This window comes from Capra hircus, chromosome 2 (genome assembly GCF_001704415.2).
Source record: "Capra hircus breed San Clemente chromosome 2, ASM170441v1, whole genome shotgun sequence".
NCBI classification, from domain to species: domain Eukaryota; kingdom Metazoa; phylum Chordata; class Mammalia; order Artiodactyla; family Bovidae; genus Capra; species Capra hircus.
Genome location: NC_030809.1, coordinates 110,210,979 through 110,238,790, shown reverse-complemented (window position 1 = coordinate 110,238,790; position 27,812 = coordinate 110,210,979). Strand labels below are relative to the sequence as shown.

The 27,812-nt window shown below is 40.7% G+C and overlaps 1 protein-coding gene and 1 pseudogene across 1 annotated transcript in view; both read right to left on the bottom strand.

Annotated features, from left to right (window-relative positions):
- The window catches only part of MYO3B (myosin IIIB), a 454,205-nt gene that overhangs the window by 286,689 nt on the left and 139,704 nt on the right, over nucleotides 1–27,812 (bottom strand). The window contains 1 exon segment of the mRNA XM_018066782.1: nucleotides 24,529–24,594. Within this exon segment, the coding sequence (XP_017922271.1) occupies nucleotides 24,529–24,594 (66 nt within the window).
- Nucleotides 15,067–15,287, bottom strand: LOC102179610 (annotated as a pseudogene).

Sequence of the window (27,812 nt, the reverse complement as noted above, 5' to 3'; positions counted from 1 at the left end):
AGCATCAGTTCTTTGGCACTCAGCTTTCATTATAGTCCAACTCTCACATCCATACATGACTACTGGAAAAACCATAGCTTTGACTATAAGGACCTTCGTGGGCAAAGTAATGTCTCTGCTTTTTAGTATGCTGTCTAGGTTGGTCATAGCTTTTCTTCCAAGGAACAAGCATCTTTTAATTTCATGGCTGCAGTCACCATCTGCAGTGATTTTGGAGCCCCCCAAATAAAGTCTCTCACTGTTTCCACTGTTTCCCCACCTATTTGCCTTGAAGTGATGGGACTAGATGCCATGATCTTAGTTTTCTGAAGGTTGAGCTTTAAGCCAGCTTTTTCAGTCTCCTCTTTCACTTTCATCAAGAGGCTCTTTCATTCCTCTTTGCTTTCTGCCATAAGGGTGGTGTCATCTGCATATCTGAGGTTTTGATGTTTCTCCTGGCAATCTTGATTCCAGCTTGTGCTTCCTCCAGGCTGGCAGTTTACACGATGTACTCTGCATAAGTTAAATCAGCAGAGTGACAATATACATCCTTGACGTACTCCCTTCCCAATTTGGAGCCAGTTTGTTGTTCCATGTCTGGTTCTAACTGTTGCTTCTTTAACTGCATACAGATTTCTCAGGAGGCAGGTAAGGTGGTCTGGTATTCCCATCTCTTTAAGAATTTTCCACAGTTTGCTGTGATCCATACAGTCAAAGGCTTTATTTCATAAGTGACATGAAAACAATAGGACAGTCACATTTGCCTCTTAAATGACGGCAATAATGATTCCAACTAAAATTTCAGGCCATTGTATATAGTGGAAGTGGGAGGAAGATTAGATTAAGAAGAAAGATAATGGCCTAGTTCAGTCGTCTCACTGGCATTGCGTCTATTTAGTGCCCTTTCTTTTACATGGTAAAATTTTGGTAATTTGGTTCTTTTGGTAAATATTTAAATTGACTAAATACTTCTCTGGCTGATTGCCAACTGTATGAATATTCTTGATGATATTCAGTCAATTTGGGGAAAATAAGCTCAATCAGGTTTTCATTAACAACCAAAAGTGAAAGTTGCTCAGTCGTGTCCGACTCTTTGAGACCCCATGGACAATATAGACCATGGAATTCTCCAGGCCAGAATATTGGAGTAGGTAGCCTTTCACTTCTCTAGGGGATCTTCCCAACCCAGGGATTGAACCCAGGTCTCCCTCATTGCAGGTGGATTCTTTACCAGCTGACCCACAAGGGAAGCCCAACCTAATTAACTACTGAAAAATCTAGAGAAAATACTGTCCGATAAAAAGCAGTTGTATAAGATTTCCCTGGCAGTCCAATGGTTAAGACCCCTGGGCTTGCACTGCAAGGGGCAGGGCTCATCCCTGGCTGGGGAACTACAATCCTGCATGCCTTGCAGCAAGGCCAAAAAAAAGAGTAGTTGTAAATATCATGCAAATGAGATTTTGCACAGCTATTGGCTGCTTTAGTTCATGTTTGTAAGGATACAAACCACTACCAACCCTGTCACTGCCCTCCCTCTGCCCAGCTTCTGACAAAAAAGAACCTTCCAAGGTGATGAACTACAAAGCCACAGAGATTGCTCCTTTTGCTCTTGGGAGAGACAGTTCTTCCTGAGGAAGTGGTCACCCAAGGAAGCCAGTTAGTGCTGTGCCTCCATGTTTAGACCAAAATATGAACACCAGGGAGGCCAATACAGAGTCTTGTTCAAGCACTGCATTTTTGTATGATAAAATATTTTTCTTTTTTAGGCAAGGGAAATCAACTGGCAAAGAGAGCCTGGGGAGTCCTTAAGGCCCCTGCATTAGCATGAAGGAGCAGAACAGCTCCATCTATTACATCAAAGCCTCATCAGAGACCCTAATCCTTTCTGAAAGGAACTCTCAGGCAGCCAGGCCTTTAATTGGATGCATAATGGGCCCTCTAATTAACCCTTGCAAAGCAAAGCATAGACACATAGACACTGCAGGGAAAAAATGTTCTTGGGAATTGATAAAGAAAGTGGGGGTGGGTAGTGTGGATAGCTTCTACTCCCCCTGTTAGTGATCTAACTCCATGCATAAGTTTCTGAATGGTTAGCTTTCTGTTTTCCTTTTTAATTTTCCTTCTTCTCTCTACAGGGAATGTGTCACTTGCCTGCTCTGTACTGGTGTGTCCTGGGCTTCAAGCCACTCTAACTCAGTGACAAGCATAGACAGGTGATGCAGAATGACTGTGTCACTAAACATACTCATAGCAGCAAATCAATGACATGATAGGCTATTTCAGGCCATTTACCCACCCAGCCTGCTCTAGGACAAACTACTTGTGCTCAAAGGAAAAAAAAAAAAAAAGTAGAAAGAGTAGTAACATATGCCTGAGGGGAAGAGAAAAGGAAGAGAGTGAAACAGCTCTAGTATTTCTCTGATGTGTTCTAATTCAACAGAAGATGTCTAGATTTAAAACGCTGTTGATCCTCCTTGTGGAATCCTATCACTGGACGTAGACAACTGTATACTACGTTGCCAAGGACAGGTAACAGGTTAGATGGGTCATGGGTTTCACACCAGTGTGCATTAATAAATCACATACATATTAGACTTCCAGCTCATTTTATCAGATGAGATGAATGATTGAATGCACGACACAGTGGTCAATTATCACATGGATGATATAAATTCTATTGTGCTGAGGACATTTATCTGTGAATTGATCTGGCTTTTCTAGCAAGGATCATAAATTACTAGCCTTCCATAACCATATGATAAATACTCTAATAACAGAATGCCACCTACTCCTGGTTTCCCAATAAATTTCTACATGGTTTCAGCTAGAGAAGTAATGCAGAGAATCTGGGTTTTCTAAATCTTTATTCTGTTGTCAAAATTATATATAGTATGAAGACCATGGAGAAAAGCCTGTCTTTCCCAAACAAACAGCAGTATGCTAAAGTCAGCAAGCGCAAGCTCCCTATATATTACTGTTACATTTTCAAGGATTTTGTGAACTGACTGATGTTACACTGGTATCTTGAAATTGGTCATGGTAGGAGTACTTATACCATGGAAATCAGTAAAATCAATGAACAATACAAATCAACCCCCTACCCCCACTCACTCAGTTGTTAAGTATCACTGCTTGTGGACTAGAGATCCTGGGGAAAACTGTCTGATAATTCAATAGCACAATTCAATAATTTACATGGGTAGAAATCTCCTTTTAGCACCTTTTCCCTCTAATTCTTTTTTTCTCATTTCCTGTCCTGTTGGATTAATAAAATTTTCTATAAATCTCTTTTTTCCTTCTGTTGATTTAGAAACTAGACATTATTTTTCTATACTTTATTAATATTATCCTGCATGTTTAACATATTTGCTTAACTATAAATTTTCCAGTAGTTTTATCCTCACTTTGAGCACAAGAACCTATGCATGCCATAACCATGCATTAAACACTGCCTGGCAGTTTTATGACTGTTTAGTTTTTACATGTTTTATCCCAAATAGTTCTCCTTCTTATAGTTAATAGTTACTTACATCACTCCTTCAGATTGCTCCATGAAGTCAGTTTCATTTCAACTGAATTTATTTCATTTGTTGTTTTGGTGGGTTGTCTTCTTAGCCTTAGGTTTCTTTACATGTTTTGAAATATCAGTTGGCTGGCTCACTTTGAGGAGAAGGGTTTTGTTTTCCCTCTCACTTCCTCTGTGTCCACCCCCATAGACTAATAACTGTAGGGCTGTGTCTTTTCTGGGTTTCTAGCCCCAGTCTACATCGTAGAATGGCATTTTGTGCTCCTGTTCCATGACTGCATTAAGTAAACAGAAGAGCCCATCCCTGTGGCAGCAGAAGATATAAATCCAGCTGCTTACATACCGTTCTACCACCTTGAGTCAGAAGCTGGCTAACAGCCATCATCCCAGGGAACAGTCAGCACCACCTCAGGTGATGGAGAACCACGTGGAAGAAACTGCCACAAAGCACAGAATCTTATGGCCTCTCCCCTGCCCCACTCTTTTCCCAGCCTCTTTTTATTAGTCCTGGAGAACCACCCAAACACTGCTTCAAGCAGAAGTCCAAATGAATTGCTTGAAGCCCTCTTAGTCCTTTTATTCACAGGAACCAAACTCCCAGACACCACTACTTGCTTTTGAGCCTAGGAGACTGTGACTTCAGCCCAGCAGTGCACTTTTGGGTGTTATCCATTCCAATCTGTCACAATATTTAGAGTCCTTCCTTCCCTCCCTAGCACTGTGTTTTTGGCCTTTCGTTTTTACACGTGACCTGTCATTGTTATCTGTTTGGAAAAGCACAAACTTGAAAAGCCCCCTTGACAGAAAATCTCTTGCATCTTAAGGCAAAAAATCCTTAAATATCAAAATTATTGAATAATTTCTTAACACTATCCTAAATTATCTTTTTAGTTACACCTATAGATGAGAATAATGTATTAAGCTATTAACATATGTGGCCAAGATTAACATCTATCTGTGAGATGTGCCCCTGATCTTATTTTATATGGAGGAAGCAAAGTTTAGGTCATAGGCCACAAACTCCCCCACTTCCATTTTCATCCATCACACCTTTGTATTCCCCTATGCAGCCTTGGTGAGGCAATGTTTATATTAAAAGGAAATTTCCAGAATCTGCGGGACACAGTGAAAGCTATTCCAGTGGGAAGAGGGAAGTTTATAGCAAGACAGGACTATTTCAATAAACAAGAAAAATCTTGAATAAAAAACCAAACCTACCATCTAATGGAATTAGAAAAAGAACAAGCAAAGACCAAAGTCAGCAGAAGAAAAGAATAATAAAGATCAGAGAGGAAATAACAGTTTCAAAGGGGATTCTACCAAAAAAGAAAAAAAGAAGAAGAGCTAATCCTATATTTCTTAAACAATTCCAGAAAACTGAAGAAGATGGAACACCTCCGAATTTATTCTATGAGGCCACCATTACCCTGATACCGAAGCCAGACAAAGATACTACAATAAAGAGAAAATTATAGTTCAATATCTCTAATTAGAAATCTTCAACAAAATCTTACAAATCAAATTCAACAATATATAAAAAGAACCATGCATCATGATTATGTGATTTATTCCAGGGATGCAATATTCACAAATTAATGTGATACACCACATTAACAAAAGAAAGGATAAAAATCACATAATTATCTCAACAGACACAGAAAAAGCATTTGACAAAACCCAACATTCATTCATGATAAAAAAAAAAAAACAAAAAGCCCTCAGCAAAGCTGGTATAGTAGGAAAACATACGTCAACACAAGAAAGGTCATTTAAAACAAACCCACAGGTAACATCATACTTAATGGTGAAAAGCCGAAAGCCATTCCTTTCAGGAACAAGACAAGGATACCTGTTCTTACCACCACTGTTTGACACAGTATTGGAAGTCCTAGCCACAACAGTCAGACAAAAATAAATAAATTTTAAAAAGACATCCAAACTGGATGGGAAAAAGTAGAAATGTCACTACTTGCAGATGACATGATATTATATATAGAAAATTCCAAAAATAAAATTAGTTCTCTTGTAGCTCAGCTGGTAAAGAATCTGCTGCAATGCAGGAAACCTGGGTTTGATCCCTGGGTCAGGAAGATTCCCTGGAGAAGGAAATGGCAACCCAATCCAGTTTTCTTGCTTGGAGAATCCCATGGACAGAGGGGCAGTTCATGGGGTCATGAGAGTTGGACCTGACTTAGCAACTAAACCACCACCATACAAATAATAAGCTACCAGAAAGAGAAAGCAAGGAAACAGATTTAAAAATCGCATCACAGAGAATAAAATACCCTGGAATAAAATTAATCAAGGAGGTGAAAGACCTGTACTCTGAAAACTATAAAACAGTGATGAGGTAAACTGAAGGTGACACAAAGATATCCCATGAGCTTGAGCTGGAAGAATTAATATTGTTAAAATATCCATACTACCCAAAGAAATCTACAGATTTAATGCAATCCCTATCAAAATACCCAAGGCATTTTTCACTAGAACTAGAACAAATAATCCTAAAATTAATACAGAATACCCAAAGACCATGTATTGAGAAAGCAATCTTGAGAAGAAAAGGACAAAGCTGAAGCCACCAGATTCCCTGACATCAGAAAAGCTATGGTAATCAAAACAGCATGGTACTGGCACAAAAACAGACACATAGATCAATAGAGCAAAATAGAGAGGCCAGAAGTAAACTCATGCATATATGGTCAATTAATCTAAGACAAAGAATATACAATGATGGAGACAGTCTTTTCAATTAGTGGTGCTGGGAAGAGTGGGCAGTAAAAAGTGAAGAAAAAGATATTAGAACATTTTCTCACACCATATATAAAAATAAACTAAAATTAAAGAGCTAAACGTAAGATCAGAAATCATAAGACTCCTAGAAGAGAATATAGGCAGAACAGTCTTTGATGTAAATTGTAGCAATATTTTTTTGGATCTGTCTCTTAAGGCAAAAATAAACAGATCTAATTAAACTTAAAACATTTTGCACAGCAAAGGAAATACTCAACAAAATGAAAGGACAATCTATGGAATGGTAGAAAGTGTTTGCAAATGATATGACCAATAAGGGGTTAATATTTGAAACATATAAACAGCTCATACAACTCAGTTTTTTAAAAAGGCCTCAATTTAAAAGTGGGCAGAAGATTTGAATAGACATTTGGCCAAAGAAGATATACAGACGGCCAATAGGCACAGAAAATGATGCTCCACGTTGCCAATCATCAGAGAAATGCAAATCAACAAATGAGATATCACTTCACACTTGTCAAAATGTCTATCGTCAAAAAGTCTACAGACAACAAACGGTGAAGATGGAAAGGGAACTCCAGTACCCTACTGATGGGAAAGGAAGTCGGTGCAGCCAGCATGGAAAACAATATGGTGGTTCTTCAAAACCCTAAAAATAGAACTACCGTTTGATATGATCCAGCAATTCCACTCCTGGATATATATCTGAAGAAAATGAAAACATTAATTCAAAAAGGTACATGCACTCCAAAGTTCAGAGCAGTATAATTTACAGTAGCTAATACAAGAAAGCAACCTCCATGCCTATCAACTGATGTGTGGATGAAGAAGATGTGGTGTATATAGATATACAATGAAATATTACTAAGCCATAAAAAGTAATTAAATTCTGCCTTTTGCAAGAGTGTGGATGGATCTAGGGGGTATTATGCTTAGTGAAACAAGTCAGACTGGGAAAGACAAACACTCTATGTTATCACTTACATGTGAAATCTAATTAAAAAAAACAAATGTCTGTATATTAAAAGGAAACAGATTCACAGATACAGAGAACAAAGTAGAGGTTACCAGTGGGAAGAGGAAAGGGGGAAGGTGGCAGATAGGGGTGTGGAAGTAAGAAATACAAACTTTCATGTATAAAATAAATAACCAACAAGGACATATTGTACAGCACGGGAAACATAGCCATTATTTTGTAATAATTTTAAATGAAGTACAGTCTATAAAAAACTGAATCACGAGGTTGTATACCTGAAACCAATATAACACTGTAAATCAACTATATGGCAGTGGTGGTGCTCTGTCATGTCCAACTCTTTGTGACCCTATGGACTGTAGCCTGCCAAGCTCCTCTGTCCATGGCATTTTCCAGGCAATACTGGAGAGGGTTGCCATTTCCTACTTCAGGGGATCCTCCCATACCAGGAATTGAACCCAAGTGTCTTGCATCTCCTGCAATACTAGCAGGCAGATTCTTTACCACTGTACCACCTAGGAAGCCCATATGTCAGTTTAAAATAACAAAAAAGAAAGGAAATTGCCAGCTCTGTAGAATGTCATGTCACTGACCGTGGTCCTGAAACGTCATGTGCTATGAGAACATAGCTTTTTCTCTTAATCCTGGGTTCAGAAATGGCTCCTCTTCAACCTTTCCTGGACTTCTGAACCAAGTGATGAAGGATGTGATGGTGGGAATAGCAGCAGTGGCCTGGGGTCAGGGGAAAGAGAATAGGCGAAATGGAGAGGAGCGGGCAGAAGTTGTTGGAGGGTAATAACCACTAAGAGTGCTGGGGAAGGGATTTGTTTTGATGTTATTTCCATATATTCAAAGCAACCAAAACAAACAAAAAATAATCCACAGGCAACTATGTAGTTGTCATCATTCACTTTTACCAATCCTATCATGTTTTTGACTGTTGCAATTTTATTTTTGCTCTGGGAAAGTATATGTATGTTGTTTGTTGCCGTTTAGTCATTCAGTCATGTCCAACTCATTGCGACGCTATGGACTGTAGCCCACCAGGCTCCTCTGTCCATGGGATTTTCCAGCGAGAATACTGGAGTGGGTTGTCATTTCCTTCTCCAGGGAATCTTTCTGACTCAGGGATCCAGACCATGTTTCCTGCATTGCAGGTGGATTCTTTACCACCGAGCCACCAGGGAAGCCCATATGTATGTTAGAAGAGTGAATCTGACTACCTTTTACACCTCTCATAATCTTCCTAATGTTATATTTTTGGCTAGAAGAGACTGCTCAAAGATTATGAGTCATAACATCCAACTTCTAACCAGGTCCATCATATGCTGTGTATAATTTTGAAGATAGCACCTCCTCTCTAGGGTTCTTGGTTCTTCAGAAGGAACTGATGTTTATGAATTCCTGCCATGTGCTACAAACTGAGCCAGATATTGAGGATACAAAACAGAAAGACATCCTCTTCTCCCAAGGTACTCAAAATGTGAGTGGGGAGATAGATACACAAACCAATAATTTCAGAATGGATTGACCTGCTGCTCTCCCTTCCTTATTATGAAGGTCTGTCAAAGGTACCATGCTGACATGAAAGCATGATGAAAAGGGGACCTAACTCAAGTTAAGGAGGCAGGGGATGCCCCACTTATTCAACTTTGCTAGAAAATGCAAAGAATATGGAAGAGAAAATCCTATTGCATAGACAGAGTCTATTCTGAATGGCTTAGTGTACTGAAGAGCCTTGGTGTATTCTTTCAGTAATGGAAAGCCACAGGATGATTGTGAGGAGGGCATGACTTGAGCAGTATGGGGTTTCAGAAAGATCATGCTGACTTATGAGGGATGGTTTTCAATGACTGCAGTTGTAGAAGCAAGGAGAGTAACATGGAAGCTCTTGCCCTATTATAGCACAAAGCTGAGTCATCACCTAGGAAAACCAGAGACGTGTATGATGGAATATTCTGGGCACCCAAAAGAAGCCAGATAGCAAAACTACCAGCCTAAGTTGGGAGGAGATAGGGGAAACCACATATCCTATACTGTAGTTAGTGCTCCCACCTCTAGAGGCTCTGGGTGCTTTGGCCCTGGACATGAAGGTGGACAGAAGACCATGTCTAAACACTCCTAACTTATATGGGTACAGGGGAAGAAGAAGAGTGATTTTGACAGGTATTTCAACAGTCTGGTCACCCTTGGCACCGGGTATGGACTGTGCCAATACTTTCCCTTGACAGGAAAAGTACAGGAGAAATCTGAGCAGCCAGACATGGGTCCTCTTCATATGTCCACATGGAAAAAGGTGTGTGTGTGGGGGTGGCTGTTGACATTCTGCCTCAAAAACACACATACAGTATCATTCAGCCATAAAAAAGTAATGAAATACTGATATATGCTACAACATGAATGAATCTCAAAAACACACAAAAGGTCACCCATAGTATGATTTCATCTACATGAAATATCCAGACTAGGTAAATTCATCAAGAAAGCAGGGGCAGAAAGTAGATTAGTATCAGCCAGGGACTAGAGGAGAGGAGGAAATAGAGAGTAACTTCTTAGTGGGTATAGGGCTTCCTTTGTAATAATTTAAATGTTTTGGAACTAGGTGTAAGTGGTGGTTGCACAACATTGTGTATGTACCGAATGCCACTGAATTATTCACTTTAAAGTGGTTAATATTATGTTGTGTGAATTTCACATCAATTAAACACACATACACACTGCAGCATCATGAGACTCAGAACAGAGACTGTACTACGATGCAGACCTGGGTTTGAGTTTTAGTTCTCCCAGTTTCTAGTAGGTCCGGCTGCGAGAGCACAGGCTGGTCACTGAATCCCTAAGGCACTCAGCCCTGGATCTGAGCAGTGACCTGCCTCACACGGCAGCAGTGAGGAGTCACGGAAACAGCACGTGTAACACCCACTTCACTGCAACACATGGCAAGCTTCAAATAATTCCTCATGATCGATGTCTGTACTTCTCACACACACAATTCAAAATTTGCTCAACTAATTTTATTTTAACTCTCAAGTATCTTTTACACTACATCTTATTTAGTTGAGGGTAAACTTTCTTTGCTTTCCTTGGTGGAATGAGTTTTGCCAAGAACAAAGAGTTTCACATGGCAGAGACCCTGATCTACAGTGGTACAAGTTATCCAGTTCAGGCTCACAGCAAATATCACTGAGTGATCATGATCCACTATCCTGGATGTGGCCTCTGAAGCCTTCTAACACCGCATTCTAGAAAGGCGATCTGGTGATTAGTGCTGGGATGCAAGATGACACCAATAGGTCATCTCTTTCTATCGTAAGTTGTTCCTCTCAGAGAAGCATGTGTGACCATGAAATCTTAGAGGAAAAAAGTACATTTGGTTCTTGAAGTTCTCAATAAAGGCCAGCAAATCATTGACAAGTACAAAAGCTTCCCTCTTTTACTATTGGTCAATAGGCTTGGGAAGAGGAATTTAACACAAACCCTTCACATTTGAGACATTTAAAAAAAAAAAAAAGGAAAGGGGAAAACAGGGCGGAAGGAAAGTAAAGAAAGAAAATACACTACGACTCTGTGGTGTAATACTAATACTTGAGTTTGTGCTGAGGTGTGTACTAAAGGATTCTACATTATCCTCACTGGTAAACGGGTAGACACTGCTATCCTCACCCACAACTTAGGAAGCAGAGGCCTGGAGAGATCAAACGACTTGAAGACATGGAACCACAAAGCCAAGCTTCCCTGGTGGCTCAGATGGTAAAGAATCTACCTGCAATGCAGGAGACCTGGGTTCCATCCCTGGGTCAGGAAGACACCCTGGAGGAGGGCATGGCAACCCATTTCAGTATTCTTGCCTGGAGAATTCCATGGACAGAGGAGGCTGGTGGGCTACAGTCCGTGGGGTCACAAAGAGTTGGACATGACTGAGTGACTAACACTTTCGCTTGACTTTCAACCACCAAGTCATGGGCTATATTGGTTTCCTAGGGCTGCCGTAACAAAGTACCATAAACTGATATTTATTCTCTCTCAGTTCTGGAGCCTAGAAGCCTGAGATCAAGATTTAAGATAGGTAGAGCCATGTTGCCTCTGAAGGTGCTCGAGAGGGATCTACTCAAACCTCTTTTGTAGCTTCTGGTGGTTGCTTGGCTTGTGGCAGCAGAGCTCCAATCTTCACATGGCATTCTCTGGCTGTGTCTGCATCCAAATTCCCCCTTTTTATAAAGGTCACTCTTTGTGACCCATGCACTGTAGCCCACCAGGCTCCTCTGTCCATGGAATTCTCCAGGCAAGACTACTGGAGTGGGTTGCCATGCCCTCCTCCAGGGGATCTTCCCGACCCTGGGATGGGACCCAGGTCTCCCACATTGCAGGCAGATTCTTTACCATCTGAGCCACCAGGGAATTTTACTAGTTACACCAAATTAGGTATCCACCCTACTCTAGTATGATTTCATCTCAACTAATTACAGGTGCAATGTCCCTATTTCCAAATAAGGTCACATTCTGGGATATGGAAGGTTGGGACTTCAACATATGAAATTTTACGGGCACAATTCAACCCATATCATGGGATGATCAAAGCCAGGTTTTCTGTACCTATGTGAGGAAGACCACCTGAGTCTAAGAGTTTAAGTTTTGGGCCTCCATTGAAAGCAAGAATTCTCACTATTCACTAAAATATAGAGCACTTTAAATAAAATTATTCTTTCAAAAAGCCAATCAACAGACCTTCACATAAAAAAATCAATTATGTAATATTTCCCCCCACCCATTAACCTAGTATGATAGCTATATCACACACTTGATCAAACTTCAAATAAAAATATTGAGGGGTCACCAGAAGTTACACACATACCTAGAAGGAGATGAAAGACCAAAAGGATTTATGATGACTTATTGTATTTAAAATCACTGTTATAAATTTTGAATCCACTTAAAAACAAACAAACAACAACAACAAAAACAAGCCCTTTCCTCATCACCCTCAAAGGGTGATATCTGCTATTTTTAACCCTGCCAGAAATTAGCAGTAGACTGGAAGAATGTAGTACTATGACATGAGCCTTCATTTCCATTTCTAATTAAAATTCTTACTGATCCCAACCCAGATGTGTTTTTTTCACCACAGCCAATGGAAACTTCACAGTGGAAACTACAGTGGCCTGAGAATGGAGGAGCAAGCAGGCAAGAATCTGGGGCTTAGCATCCAACTGGAAGACCATCATAGCCCTTGGGAGAAGACCCAGGAAGGGTGTCAACCAGGCCACTCCATATTCCCATCTTGTCCTTACAATCTCATCTCTCCCAGCCCACAGGTCAGCCTTGGTGGGGGTCATGATTGGCTTTCCTCAAAATCCACTGCCTGGATCTACTTCCTGACTCCCTCATCTCTTGGCATCATTGTCGTAGGTTACAAAATTCCTCGTGACCACTTACATTTGCTGAACTTTCAGTCTGTACCGCACTTCTTTCAACACTCCATGAGGAACATGATTGTAGATTACTACCTGTCTACATTCTCTTCATGTGCCATAAGGATAGCACCCTGGCACCAACCTAAGCCTGTGGCTGCCCTGTTCAAGGACTGCATTTATCTTCCTTTGTAGCTAGATGTGGCTAAGTGATAAATTGCAGTTAACAATATATTGTATGGATTTGCCAGAAAATCTTCTTCAAGAAAGGGAACTTTCATTTTTATCTCCTTCCATCTGGCCATAAATGTTGGAGCTACAGCAGCCATCTTGGTCCATGAGGTGCCTTGGGAATGGAAACAACACTTAATGGGCAGCACGAGGGCAGGAGTCTGGGTGGGTGCCACGTGCCCTGCCAGACCAGCAGTACATGCAAGGTTTAACTCCCAGCTTATTTTATGTGAAAAGAAATAAAAATCTACCTTATTTAAGCCACTGTTATTTGGGATTTTCTTTCACAGCAGTCTTAATGTCAAGTGGTTAAGTACTAACTAGAACTCACATTTTATAGATAAGGAAACTGAGGCTCAGAGAGGTTAGGTAACCTGTTCAAGGGAAAAACCTCAGTGGCAGTGCTAAACTACAACCTGATTTCAGACACTATGCTCTTAATCTCTCCAACATATATTCTCTAAAAAGACCCTTCCCCATGCTGAAAATAGTGACATCACGTTTAACTCTTCCCTTTCTGTAGCACTTGTCTCCTCTCATGGCCGAAAGAAGCACAAGCTGGAATCAAGATTGCCGGGAGAAATATCAATAACCTCAGATATGCAGATGACACCACCCTTATGGCAGAAAGTGAAGAGGAGCCAAAGAGCCTATTGATGAAAGTGAAAGAGGAGAGTGAAACAGTGTCTTAAAGCTCAACATTCAGAAAACGAAGATCATGGCATCTGGTCCCATCACTCCATGGGAAATAGATGGGAAACAGTGGAAACAGTGTTAGACTTTATTTTGGGGGGGCTCCAAAATGACTGCAGATGGTGACTGCAGCCATGAAATTAAAAGACGCGTATTCCTTGGAAGAAAAGTTATGACCAACCTAGACAGCATATTCAAAAGCAGAGACATTACTTTGCCAACAAAGGTCCGTCTAGTCAAGGCTATGGTTTTTCCAGTAGTCATATATGGATATGAGAGTTGGACTGTGAAGAAGGCTGAGTGCCGAAGAATTGATGCTTTTGAACTGTGGTGTTGGAGAAGACTCTTGAGAGTCCTTTGGACTGCAAGGAGATCCAACCAGTCCATTCTGAAGGAGATCAGCCCTGGGATTTCTTTGGAAGGAATGATGCTGAAGCTGAAATTCCAATACTTTGGCCACCTCATGCAAAGAGTTGACTCATTGGAAAAGACTCTGATGCTGGGAGGGATTGGGGGCAGAAGGAAAAGGGGACGACAGAGGATGAGATGGCTGGATGGCATCACGGACCCGATGGACGTGAGTCTGAGTGAACTCCAGGAAATGGTGATGGACAGGGAGGCCTGGCGTGCTGCGATTCATGGGGTCGCAAAGAGTCGGACACGACTGAGCGACTGAACTGAACTGATGGCTTCCCTGATAGCTCAGTTGGTGAAGAATCTGCCTGAAATGCAGGAGACCCTGGTTTGAGTCCTGGGTTGGGAAGATCTGCTGGAGAAGGGATAGGCTACCCACTCCAGTATTCTTGGGCTTCCCTTGCGGCTCAGCTGGTAAAGAATCTGTCTGCAATGCAGGAGACCTGGCTTTAATCCCTGGGTTGGGAAGATCTCCTGGAGGAGGGAAAGTCTACCTATTCCAGTATTCAGTCCTGGAGAATTCCAAGAACTGTATAGTTCATGGGGTGGCAAAGAGTCAGACATGACTGAGCAACTTTCACTTCACTTCACAGATAGGTGCCACACACGGTGGGTTCTGCCTTCCAGAGTCCTAGCAGCAATTTCCTGTCCCACTGCTCCCTACTTGTGTAGAAACGCATGGCCAGCTCCAGCAGAGACAGAAGTGCTCAGCCTGTACAAGGTATGCCCTGCCATGTGGGGGGAGCTAGGGTTGTCTGTGCTTCAAGCACTGTGATTCCTGCTGGGGCTGGTTCCCTCAGGCTGAGCTTGAAGGGGCTGTACCCTTGAGAAGGGTGCTGAGGAGTGAGTGTGTGTGTGTGTGTGTGTGTGTGTGTGTGTGTGTGTGCGTGTGTCCTGAGCTGTGGAAGTCGGCGAGCTGAAATCTAAATAAACAGAAGTTGGACAACAAATTCCAGAGGTGTCAAAAATGAGGAGATCATTGACACTTTCTTTTTCCCTAAACTAGAGGTTTCACACATTTATTACTGAACCTACTAGTACAGAGGCAAAGAAACAAAAAGAAAAATAATATCCCACCCCCCTGCTCACAAAATGTCCAACGCTTCAGACAGCAGTGATGTTTTCATCTTGACGCGGTAAGAAGTGTGTGAAAGTGCATACAGACCCAGCTCGGTTCTTCTCCACTGTCTCCTCTGAGAGTTGTACCTGATTTTAAGACCAGTTTTCCTATTAGGCTCCACTGGGGGATTGGACAGTTCTGCTTTTGTTTCTTGGCCAGGAATTACTTGATCCTGAAAGTCTTGTGAGAAGAACAGAATCAACCACACATCCCACGATGGCAGGGAAAAGGAGGGAGCCAGTGACGCTTTCAAAAGGCAGTTTCAGAAAGGTGATATGGCCAATTACAAAACATAAAAATAATAGCCACTGTTGGCTGGGCACAAACGCATATGAAGCAAGTCTTCTTGGGGTTGAAATCCCAGCTCCACTCCTTAACAGCTGTGGTCTTGGGACATGGCCTCTTTTGACCTCACTTTCTATTAAATAGGGATAATATTAGAACTACTTTACAGGACTGTGAGGATTAAGCAAAGTATATGACGTGTAGGTCATATCTGAATGGTCTAGTGGTTTTCCCTACTTTCTTCAATTTAAGTCTGAATCAAATCCCTTATGATTATATAGTGGAAGTGACAAATAGATTCAAGGGATTAGATCTGATAGAGTGCCTGAAGAACTATGGACGGAGGTTCATGACATTGTACAGAAGGCAATGATCAAGACCATCCCCAAGAAAAAGAAATGCAAAAAGGCAAATGGTTGTCTGAGGAGGCCTTACAAATAGCTGTGAAAAGAAGAGAAGCAAAAGGCAAAGGATAAAAGGAAAGATATACCCATTTGAATGCAGAGTTCCAAAGAATAGCAAGGAGAGATAAAAAGCTTTCCTCTGTGATCAATGCAAAGAAATAGAGGAAAACAATAGAATGGGAAAGTCTAGAGATCTCTTCAAGAAAATTAGAGATAACAAGGGAACATTTCATGCAAAGATGAGCACAATAAAGGACAGAAAAGGTATGGACCTAACAGAAGCAGAAGATATTAAGAAGAGGTGGCAAGAATACACAGAAGAACTGTACAAAAAAGATCTTCATGACCCAGATAATCACAATGGTGTGATCACAACCTAGAGCCAGACATCCTGGAATGTGAAGTCGAGTGGGCCTTAGGAAGCACCACTATGAACAAAGCTGATGGAGGTGATGGAATTCCAGTTGAGCTATTTCAAATCCTGAAAGCTGATGCTGTGAAAGTGCTGCACTCAATATGCCAGCGAATTTGGAAAAGTCAGCAGTGGCCACAGACTGAAAAAGCTTAGTTTTCATTTCAATCCCAAAGAAAGGCAATGCCAAAGAATGCTCAAACTACAGCACAATCGCATTCATCTCACACATTAGCAAAGTAATGCTCAAAATTCTCCAAGCCAGGCTTCAATAGTACATGAACCCATGAACTTCCAGATGTTCAAGCTGGGTTTAGGAACCAGAGATCAAATTACCACCATCCGTTGGATCATCAAAAAAGCAAGAATGTTCCAGAAAAATATCTACTTCTGTTTTATTGACTATGCCAAAGCATTTGATTGTGTGAGCCACAAAAAGTTCTGGAAAATTCTTAAAAAGATGGGAATACCAGACCACCTGACCTGCCTCTTGAGGAATCTGTATGCAGTCAGGAAGCAACAGTTAGAACTGGACATGGAACAACAGACTGGTTCCAAATAGAGAAAGAAGTATGTCAAGGCTGTATATTGTCACCCTGCTTATTTAACTTATATGCAGAGTACATCATGAGAAACGCTGGGCCAGATGAAGCACAAGCTGGAATCAAGACTGCAGGGAGAAATATCAATAACCTCAGATATGCAGATGATTCCACCCTTATGGTGGAAAATGAAGAAGAACTAAAGATTCTCTTGATGAAAGTGAAAGAGGAGAGCGGAAAAAATTGGCTTAAAGCTCAACATTCAGAAAACTAAGATCATAGAATCTGGTCCCGTCACTTCTTGGCAAATAGTTGGGGAAACAGTGGAAACAGTGAGAGACTTTATTTTGGGGGGCTCCAGAATCACTACAGATGGTGACTGCAGCCATGAAATTAAAAGATGCTTGCTCCTTGGAAGAAAAGTTATGACCAATCTAGACAGCATATCAAAAAGCAGAGACATTATTTTACCAACAAAGTTCTGTCTAGTCAAAGCTATGGTTTTTCCAATAGTTATGTATGGATGTGAGAGCTGGACTATAAAGAAAGCTGAGCACTGCGAAGAATTGATGCTTTTGAACTGTGGTGTTGGAGAAGACTCTTGAGAGTCCCTTGCACTGCAAGGAGATCCAACTAGTCCATCCTAAAGGAAATCAGTCCAGAATATTCATTGGAAGAACTGATGCTGGAGCTGAAACTCCAATACTTTGGCCACCTGAAGCGTAGAACTGACGCGTTGGAAAAGACCCTGATGGGGGGAAAGATTGAAGGCAGGAGAGAAGGGGACGACAGAGGATGCAATGGCTGAATGGCATTACCAACTCAATGGACATGAGTTTGAGTAAACTCCGGGATGGGAGGCCTGGTGTGCTACAGTCCATGGGATTGCAAAGAGTCAGACATGACTGATTGACTGCGCTGACTGAACTGATGACGTGTAGGGAACAGAGCCTAGCATGAGTAAGAGCTATATATGTTAGTTACTATTATAATTATCTGCCAAGTTCTACATATACATTATATAATGTCATCCTTACAGTAACCATCTGAGACAGGTATTCTCAGCCCCAATTTGACAACTGACTACCAAGGATCAGAGAGGTTAAACACTTTCCCCAGGGTTACAGAGCTACTAAGTGACAGTGCTGGATAGCACACACTGCTCTCCCATGGCTGCCTCTTCTTGATGGTGAGCCCAGCTACACTTGGGGAAGGGCTGAGACTGGCAGGACATGGACAGATGTGTGAGCTACGCCACCATCTCTCCACCCCTAGCCCATGCACACAGCTCACTGCCGACTATCACTTGTCTATTTCAACTGCAGATTCTTTTTGATGTACGTTATGAAACTCAAGCATGTGTTTTCTTTTTTTGAATAAATGGTATAGATGGTACATTCAGACTAACCTTATCTAAAAGTCATCTAACATCAAAAAAATCTACAAACAATAAATGCTGGAGACAGCATGGACAAAAGGGAATCCTCTTACACTGTTGGTAGGAATGCAAATTAGTATAATCACTATGGAGAATAGTATGGAGGTTCCTTAAGAAACTAAAAATAGAGCTATCATATGATCCAGCAATCCCACACCTAGACATATATCTGAAGAAAGCCATAATTTGAAAGGATGCATGTACCTGGATGTTCACTGTGGCACTATTTACAATAGCCAGGACATGGAAACAACCTGAATATCCATCAGCAGGGGAATGGATAAGAGAGATGTAGTGTGTGTGTAGGAAGGGGGAGGGGGGGTTTAAACACACACATATACATACTCAGCCACAAAAAGGAATGAAATAATGCCATTTGCAGCAACATGTATGACCTAGAGATTGTCATATAGAGTGAAGTAAGTCAGAAAGAGAAAGACAAATATTTCATAGTATCACTTATATGTGGATCTAGAAAAATAGCACAGATGAACTTATTCGCAAAGCAGAAATAGAGTCATAGATGTAGAAAACAAATTTATGGCTGCCAAGAGAGAAGGTAAGGGGTGGGATGAATTTGGAGACTGAAATTGATATATATACACTACCTTACATAAAATGGACAATTGATGAGAACATACTGTATAGCATGGGACCTCTACTCAGTGCTCTGTGGTGACCTAACTGGGAAGGGAATCTAAGAAAGAGTATATATACTTTTTCATATATATATATATATAAAACTGAATCACTGGCATGAGTAAGAGCTATATATGATATATATATATAACTGAATCACTTTGCTGTACAGCAGAAACTAACACAACATTACAAAGAAACTATACTCCAAAAAATTAAAAAATTAAAATAAAAGTCACTTAACATAATGTGCCACAAGCACTACTATGAAATCTATGACATATGCTACAGACTTTATCTCTTACAAGTTCTAAATGCGTTTGTTGGGAAATAAACAGAATATGCTGACAGGAGTCTGGGGCACCTACTTTACTGTGCCATTTGCTTATTCTGGATTAGGCTGAGCTCCTCATTGCCACAGTTCCCAGGACAACAGTATATTTCAGGTATGTGCAGATATTATACTGTGTTTCAAACTTCAAGCCACACTAAGGTTTATACCATGAGAAAAGCAGATTTTATCAGCTGAGTTTACAGGTGGAGCATAAGTGCGATTGAATCGGGCCCTTGGTGTTTTTAGATGATCTATTAGGTAATCAAAATTAGATGCTCTTCAGGGAGATATAACCTTGAAACACACAGCTTTATTTTTCTCATGAAGGGGAAAAAAAAATCTCAGTTTTTCAAAATGAGAAAGAAGTTGGGTTGCATTTATAAATATATTGATCCATATGTTTAGAGAGGACAGGAGAATTAGGAGTTTTTTAAATTAGAATTTTTTTAACTTCTCCATCAGTTTTTATTAATTCACTAATTCCCTATAGCTCAAGAGATGCTAATTAATTCAAGAAACCATAATGCTAATCATTGGCTAAATAAATCTAAAATGCAAAGAGTCTGTCACCAGAGATACCACTGTTCATTTTAATTAAAATTATCAATTCGTGAAGTAATATAAATAAAGGTTATTGTATCCTTCTACTTAGGCGGTATTAACCCTGTGCATAGCCACCTGAGAATCCATCAGGACTTAAAAAGCCAAGAATATTTGTGGAACCTTATCAGTCTCTGAGTTAAGATATTTATCATTCCAAGAGTGCTGTTCACTGATACTATAAAGCCATGTGGAATTAAGCTGCCTTGAAATGCAAAATGGAGAATGGCGAAGGGCTGAGAATTGTTGCCTTGAAGAGAGTACAATCAATGTCAAGAAATTAACCATTCCAAAATGGTTACCTTTACAAACATTCAGGCATAGAGAAAAGCAGATGTTCCAGGTCTGAGTTTCAATTTTTAAGGAATAAATTTATGTAAATGCCCATTTTCTTTAGTAGTTTTATAGCTCAGAGTGATCTCACCTTGTTTACATCCAGTGCAACTGCTTATAGCCATTTGAATGTCATTTGCAGGGATAGGAAAGGTTGCCTCAACATTTCATAACTACATGGCAGGCATGACCACGATGCTCACTCTGGGAAACAGACACACCTGCACGCTTAGCTACTCAAGGCAGCCAGCCCTGGAAAGAGGTGTAAGAGGTGTGCGTGGGCAGTCATGTGGTTCAAGTCATCAATGAGTCTGAAGCTGAATAGTCAGAGTACTTTTGGTGGATTTGCCCTTGACTAAGAGAAATCCATCTTTATTGTCTCACTAATCAGCTCAAAAGCCATTGATGATGAAGTCCTAAATCTAATTTCTAATAAAACCCCAAAAGTTTCAGAGGCAAAATGAAAAAGCACAGCTCACAGATACCTTTTGACCAAAGGTTGGTAAAAAATTTTTGTAGATTAGTCCAGAGACCTGACATTGGTTTGAACTAAAAAGAGAAGTGACGTCCTTTAGAACCAAAGAGAACCTGGTAAAGAAAATTATTGTCATCTTATCAAAAGGCTACTTCTGAATGGAGCTTCCAGACAAAACAGAAATCTGTCTGGGACTTCAACCAGATAACCTTGTTATGCAAATAGCTTTAGCCAAAGGGTAAAGGGCTGATAATGAAATCACTACAAAGCCAACCACACATTACAAAGGTGACAAAAAACATCAGGCAGGGTCCTAGCATCTGGATAAAAAGCAGTGCAGAATTTATGTGAGCATCATGTTTAATTTATCATAACTAAGCTGTCAGGAGTCATGCTTTGACAAATGCTTAGCTAACACACATAATTGAGTCAATTATCACTAACGACCAGAAGTTCAAAACCAAACAGGCTGATGTTTCCTTTCTTTTTTTTAACCCTCAAAATAGATTTACTAATAGGATTTCAGAATTTAAAATCTCTTCTACTGTCTCCAAATTAAGAAGAATGCTGGAAACACATCTAAAAACACTAAGCTATGTCCTGGCACTTATAGCTTGCCTCTGCTCCCACCCCTGCACTTATTGACTTGCTCTCTCTCTCTCTCTCTCTCTCTCTCTCTCTCTCTCTCACACACACACACATACACACACACACACACACACACACACACACACACACAGAGTCCCCTGTCTACATAGCTGTGATCACTGGGCTGCAGCCTGACCAATTCCTTCAGATCCCTGCAGCAACAATGAGAAGCCATGAGGTCCTTTGGTGAATGGTGACCATCATGGACCAAGAAAGATTTAAATTATTGAATGACGCTGATATGGTTCAGCTGTTACATGAGAACCAGGTATTAAATATTTTAAAACTGTTAAATTTTTCTAGTCCTATTTACTCTTTAGAAAGAACTAGTTTAGTTTACTTTAGATCAAGGCACTGTGGCTCCATCCACAATGGTAATTGAAGAAATTATTTAGATAATTCAGGCTAAAAAAATTTACCAGATAACCCTCTTCCCACCTCAGTTTCAGTAATAATGAAAAGTTTATGATCTGAAGGTCTTAATCCTTCATAGTTTTCCCTTTTCCTTCCCAAGATGAGTCAGGTAAGGCTCTCTCTTTAAATAGACATTTCTAACCCAGTATCTTTGTTTACATTTAATTAGAGATTTTAATAAATAGAATGAAATAGAAAATTAAAATCGCATTTGGTAGGCTGGTTCCTAATAACCAAAGGGTAATATTTTGGAATAGTAAATAGTTTTCTACCTAAAGATATAAAATACAATAATTAGTTCCTAATCTTGGCAGTAATATTCCTAAAAATTTTATAAAAGGAAAATCCATGGTTAAAAAATCTCAGACATTATGGGGAAAATAGAATTGAGGGACTGAAGTCAGGAAAGAATCTATGAACACCTATAACATATAATATTTTCACTAACAAAACCAGTAAGGACAAGTCATTAAATAAAGAGAATACTGATGACATTTTTCCATATCTTAAATTAGTAATAAAGCACACTATCACTTAATTTCTCTTTACCTTCACTGGTTCATTAGAACCTTTTGAGACTCTCTCTCCTCTGCCATTTCAATAAGATACTTTTGCTCTGTAGCTGATGTATGCATACTAAAGGCATTGTTTTCTGTGTTGAGTTCTCCATTCTAGTACCAACATTTTTCTAAGTCTAAAGCAACTCAGAATGAGCACATATAGAATTCTCAGAGTTGGGGAAAACTTAACCAGATTTAAATGGGAATATAATGGGATCTGCCATAAAGAAAAATCAATAGTAGAGGAGGCTTTCTATACTATATTTAATCCTGAAAGCCACAACCCTATCAACAATTACATACCTTTATTCCCACTTCTATCCATGCAATATTGTGCTTACTTAAAGAACACTAACATACTCTTGAAGCCAAAACTTTGTTGAGTAAGTCCAGTCACATTTTAGAGGCATTTAGTGTTTGGTATAGGAAAGTGCATTTGTGAGTATGTGATGTGGTTCTCTAGGTCAACAGCTTTGAGAAGGTCAGTAAGGACATCTGTGTGAAGCAATGGAAGGAAAAGGAGAACTCTGGAGTCAGCTTTTGCCAGCAAGATCACGAGAACCCTAACCCCTGGATTTCTCTCTCTGGGGTCATCTGAAATGTGTTTCCAGCCACCAGGATGTCTGCAGCTCTCCAGTGCCTTCCACCTCTTCGTCTGGCTTCCAAACATCAGGAAGTGGCTCTTCCTCTGCTGCTCTGAGAGCATCATCCCTCCTGCTGTATCTGTTGTTCCTCGCAACACTGCCCACTATCACCACCCTTGACTTGTGGCTGCGTTTGCATTCTGCAGTCACTGCAAAAATATCAGAGTGGGGACCAGAGGGACAAGAAAATGTCCTCCATCCCCGGCCCTGAACGTCATGGTCCCATTCCCACACAGCCATCCTTAGAGTTGTGGAATTCTTGGAGCTCTTTACCCCTCCTCCCTTCTGAGGATGATAGCAAGAAGCTAGCAGGGATTGACTGGACAATTTCAGGGACCTTGAATTATGCTGTATTTGAAATGAAAATGAAATACAGGATCACAGCTCTTTATACAAAACCCTTGGGGCCAAATTTGTTTTAGAATTCAGAATTTTATCAAATTGTAGAAAAGTAAATCAGTGCATTTACTGTATGTTATATAACATCCCCAGCAGGATCTGGGGCAGCACACTGTAATCAAACACATTAATATATGTGCAGCAATTCACATGAATATTCACACTGAGTAGGACAAATGATGGCTATAAATAGCCTCACTTCAGTTTAGGTCATGTGTTGCCACCAAATTAGTTCACATAAGGTCAGGGCTTGCAGCTAAATGACTCAAAGACAAAAAAACTTCCAATTTCAGAGCTCTTTGGGTTTTGGAACTATGAACAAGGGATTGTACTGTGCTTAAGTAAGGCGATCAGCAGACCCAGCTTGCTTCCTTGCACTGTCTTTGTGGAAGCTAAGTCTGCACATAGGCATAAGTTAGAGAAATCTGTGTTGACCCTTTCCTTCTTCCTGTTTACCAGCTATTTTGGCCACGTCTTTTCTCCTTCCATGACCCTTGAACCCCTTGTTTGATACACTAGATGCTGTGGGCACCACTACAGCTTATAGTTGCCTTGTCTAGATTCCTGCCCCCCAGAGTTCACCAGGCCCCTTTACATAGACCCCTCCAACACTGAGCACCTTCCCCAGATTCAGGGCTAGTGTGGTTTCTCTGTCAGGGGACAGCACTCAGTCCCCACCCTATTGATGCTACTGTTGGTTCTGCTCCTGTCTTAGTCCCATGCAATACTGCCTAGTTCCTGGTAATACAGTTCCCACCAGGTACATTACCCATCAACTGGGTTTTCATCTTGTTCTCTACACTCTGAGCCCTGGCTGGGGCTTCTCACCTTGGTGCCTCAGTCCTAAGATCTCACTTTGCCTCTCAATCATCTTGGAAGCTGGAGCCCTGCTCCTAGACCACAGATCCTAAAGCAAAGCCTAAATTCCAAGCTGCAAAATCTCTACTGAAGGCTGCCACCCTCTGTCTCTTCCCTGGCTCAAGTGTGGGTGTCAGATGTTTATAGGGAGTCCCCTCTCTTATTAAATAAGACCCTTTGGCAATATTTTCCCCAGGACAGAGTAGTCAGAAAACGTGACACATATGATCAGGAGATCTGATTATAACCAAGAGTCAAATGGAATTCCGTAATTTTGAAATCCGCAGAAGCACCGTCTATCATTTAGCAGAACAAATTCTGCGTCATGATGCACTAGAAGGCATAGCAACATCTAGCGCCAATCAGTTCTATAGCTTGGATTTCTCCAATCACTGTCCAAGGCCTTGCTGGATGAACAATTTTTCGTGGAAGAAATACTCACTGTGAAATGAAGTGGTTGAATTCTTCACACCATTTTTCCGGATGAAGTAAAGTAGGTGGAGGATTTCTGAAAAACAAAAACAGTTTTCTTACAAAAAAGGTGTTTTGTTAAAAGCAACATATCAACTTATCTTTACTGATATAGTTCTAAATAGCTCTGATAAAATCTAGGCTTATTTATTTCTGGGTAGGAGTCATTTATCAGTGGTAAATTATAAAGTGCCAATCCCTATTCATTTAGTGGCTCATTTCCATTGACTGAAGGCCTACTATGTCCGCAGCTTTCTGTGGGACCTCTGAGGGTTACACAGATCAGAAACATTCCTCAGGGAGTAGATACTACTGAAGGGTGAGGCAAGCACGTAGCCACTATGACTGAGAGCTGAGTATTATTGGTGCCATAAGAAAGCTATAAGCCAAGTGCTATGAACTTGAGAGAGGACTTTTAATTTTACAGGATTTTCAGATTATTATGATCCATTTGAATTAATTACATGATGCACTTAAAGTATACTTACAAATTCACTGGTCACATTTTAAAATTTTTCCTATATGTCAACCTTGAGAATATGCACCAGAGAAGGCAAAACAGCTAAAATAGGTTCCAGACCCTGAGAAGTTTCTGGGTAGTGAAGAGGATAGACACCTAATGCAACTGGGGTTAGGTGTACACCTAAGTACTGGAGGTCCCAAGAGAACTAGAGAACTGTGGAAAGACTCTGGGAACCAGACCACTTCCTGGTGAGAAGCAGGAAAAGGAAAATTTCAAAACCCTGCATTTGCCTGAATATTTACCCAAACAGGATCAATTTTAAAACAGAAGTGACATTACTTTTAATTGATAAGAATGTTTTTTCTAGTAATACATGCTGGAGAGGGTGTGGAGAAAAGGGAACCCTCTTACACGGTTGGTGGGAATGCAAACTAGTACAGCCACTATGGAGAACAGTGTGGAGATTCCTTAAAAAACTGCAAATAGAACTGCCATGCAACTCAGCAATCCCACTTCTGGGCATACACACAAAGGAAACCAGAATTGAAAGAGACACGTGTACCCCAGTGTTCATTGCAGCACTGTTTATAATAGCCAGGACATGGAAGCAACCTAGATGTCCATCAGCAGATGAATGGATAAGAAAGCTGTGGTACATATACACAATGGAGTATTACTCAGCCATTAAAAAGAATACATTTGAATCAGTTCTAATGAGGTGAATGAAACTGGAGCCTATTATACAGAGTGAAGTAAGCCAGAAAGAAAAACACCAATATAGTATACTAATGCATATATGTGGAATTTAGAAAGATGGTAACAATGATAACCCTGTATGTGAGACAGCAAAAGAGACACAGATGTGCAGAACAGTCTTTTGGACTCTGTAGGAGAGGGTGAGGGTGGGATGATTCGGGAGAATGGCATTGAAACATGTATAATATCATATGTGAAACGAATCGCCAGTCTAGGTTTGATGCATGAGACTGGGTCCTCAGGGCTGGTGCACTGGGATGACCCAGAGGGATGGTATGGGGAGGAAGGTGGGAGGGGGGGTTCAGGATGGGGAATACGTGTACACTTATGGCAGATTCATGTTGATGTATGACAAAGCCAATACAATATTATAATTAGCCTCCAATTAAAATAAATAAATTTACATTTTTAAAAAAAGATTGTTTTTTTCTAGCAGTAAATGGAAATAGGGGCTTATGGGCAAGTCAAGTTCAGAAAATGAAGAAAGTTACAGTTCTGCACACCTCAACTATGACTATAAATCTTCAGTTCAGTTCAGTCACTCACTCATGTCCAACTCTTTGCGACCCCATGAATTGCAGCACGCCAGGCCTCCCTGGCCATCACCAACTCTCGGAGTTCACTCAAACTCACGTCCATCGAGTTGGTGATGCCATCCAGCCATCTCATCCTCTGTCGTCCCCTTCGCCTCCTGCCCCTAATCCCTCCCAGCATCAGAGTCTTTTCCAATGAGTCAACTCTTCACATGAGGTGGCCAAAGTACTGGAGTTTCAGCTTTAGCATCATTCCTTACAAAGAACACCCAGAATTGATTTCCTTTAGAATGGACTGGTTGGATCTCATTGCAGTCCAAGGGACTCTCAAGAGTCTTCTCCAACACCACAGTTCAAAAGCATCAATTCTTTGGTGCTCAGCTTTCCTCACAGTCCAACTCTCACATCCATACATGATCACTGGAAAAACCATAGCCTTGACTAGACGGACCTTTGTTGGCAAAGTAATGTCTCTGCTTTTGAATATGCTATCTAGGTTGGTCATAACTTTTCTTCCAAGGAGTAAGCATCTTTTAATTTCATGGCTGCAATCACCATCTGCAGTGATTTTGGAGCCCCCCAAAATAGTCTGACACTGTTTCCACTGTTTACCCACCTATTTGCCATGAAGTGATGAAACCAGATGCCATGATCTTCGTTTTCTGAATGTTAAGCTTTACGGCAACTTTTTCACTCTCCTCTTTCACTTTCATCATGAGAGCTTAAACCCATTATATACCTTTGCTTTCACTTGGGTTCTATTTGCTTCCTAAAGCCATAGTTTCCTCAGCTTCGATTGGCAAAGGAAGAGGGAGTAGCATGAATGATCAGAAATAAAAAATGTATCTGATAATGTGATAGTAAGCTGCCTCTCAATACCCTTCCTTTTCTCACCTCTTCTAATACAATTTTTATTCTGATACAATGCTGCCATATATATTTTTCCTGAGTTTCGTGCAGCTAGATATGGCCATGTGACTGAGTTCTGGCCAAATTATATGCTACTAAAATTGTTCTATGATATTTCTAGAAAGTCTTAAAAAAGGAGAGACATGCTATCTTTTTTCTTCTCCCTTTCTGCTTCTTGGAACATGGATGTTATGACTGCACCATGAGCAGCCATTTTGTATGTGAAATGAAAATATGAGCTATGAGCTGAGTATGGGAAAGATTCCCTGGTGGTGGCTCAGATGGTAAAGAGTCTGCCTGCAATGCAGGACACCCAAGTTCAATCCCTGGGTTAGGAAGATCCCCTGGAGAAGGAAATGGCAACCCACTCCAGCATTCTTACCTGGAAAGTCCCATGGATGGAGGAGACTGGGGGGCTATAGTCCATGGGCTCACAAAGAGTCAGACATGACTGAGCAACTTTATTTTCATGGCAAAGAAGATAGACAGGACATTAGATTCATGATGACATTTTAAAGCTGCCATACCAGCTCTAGATTGCTTCTGCCTAGTCTTCCTTAACAGGACAGAGAAATAAACTTCCATGTTCTTTAA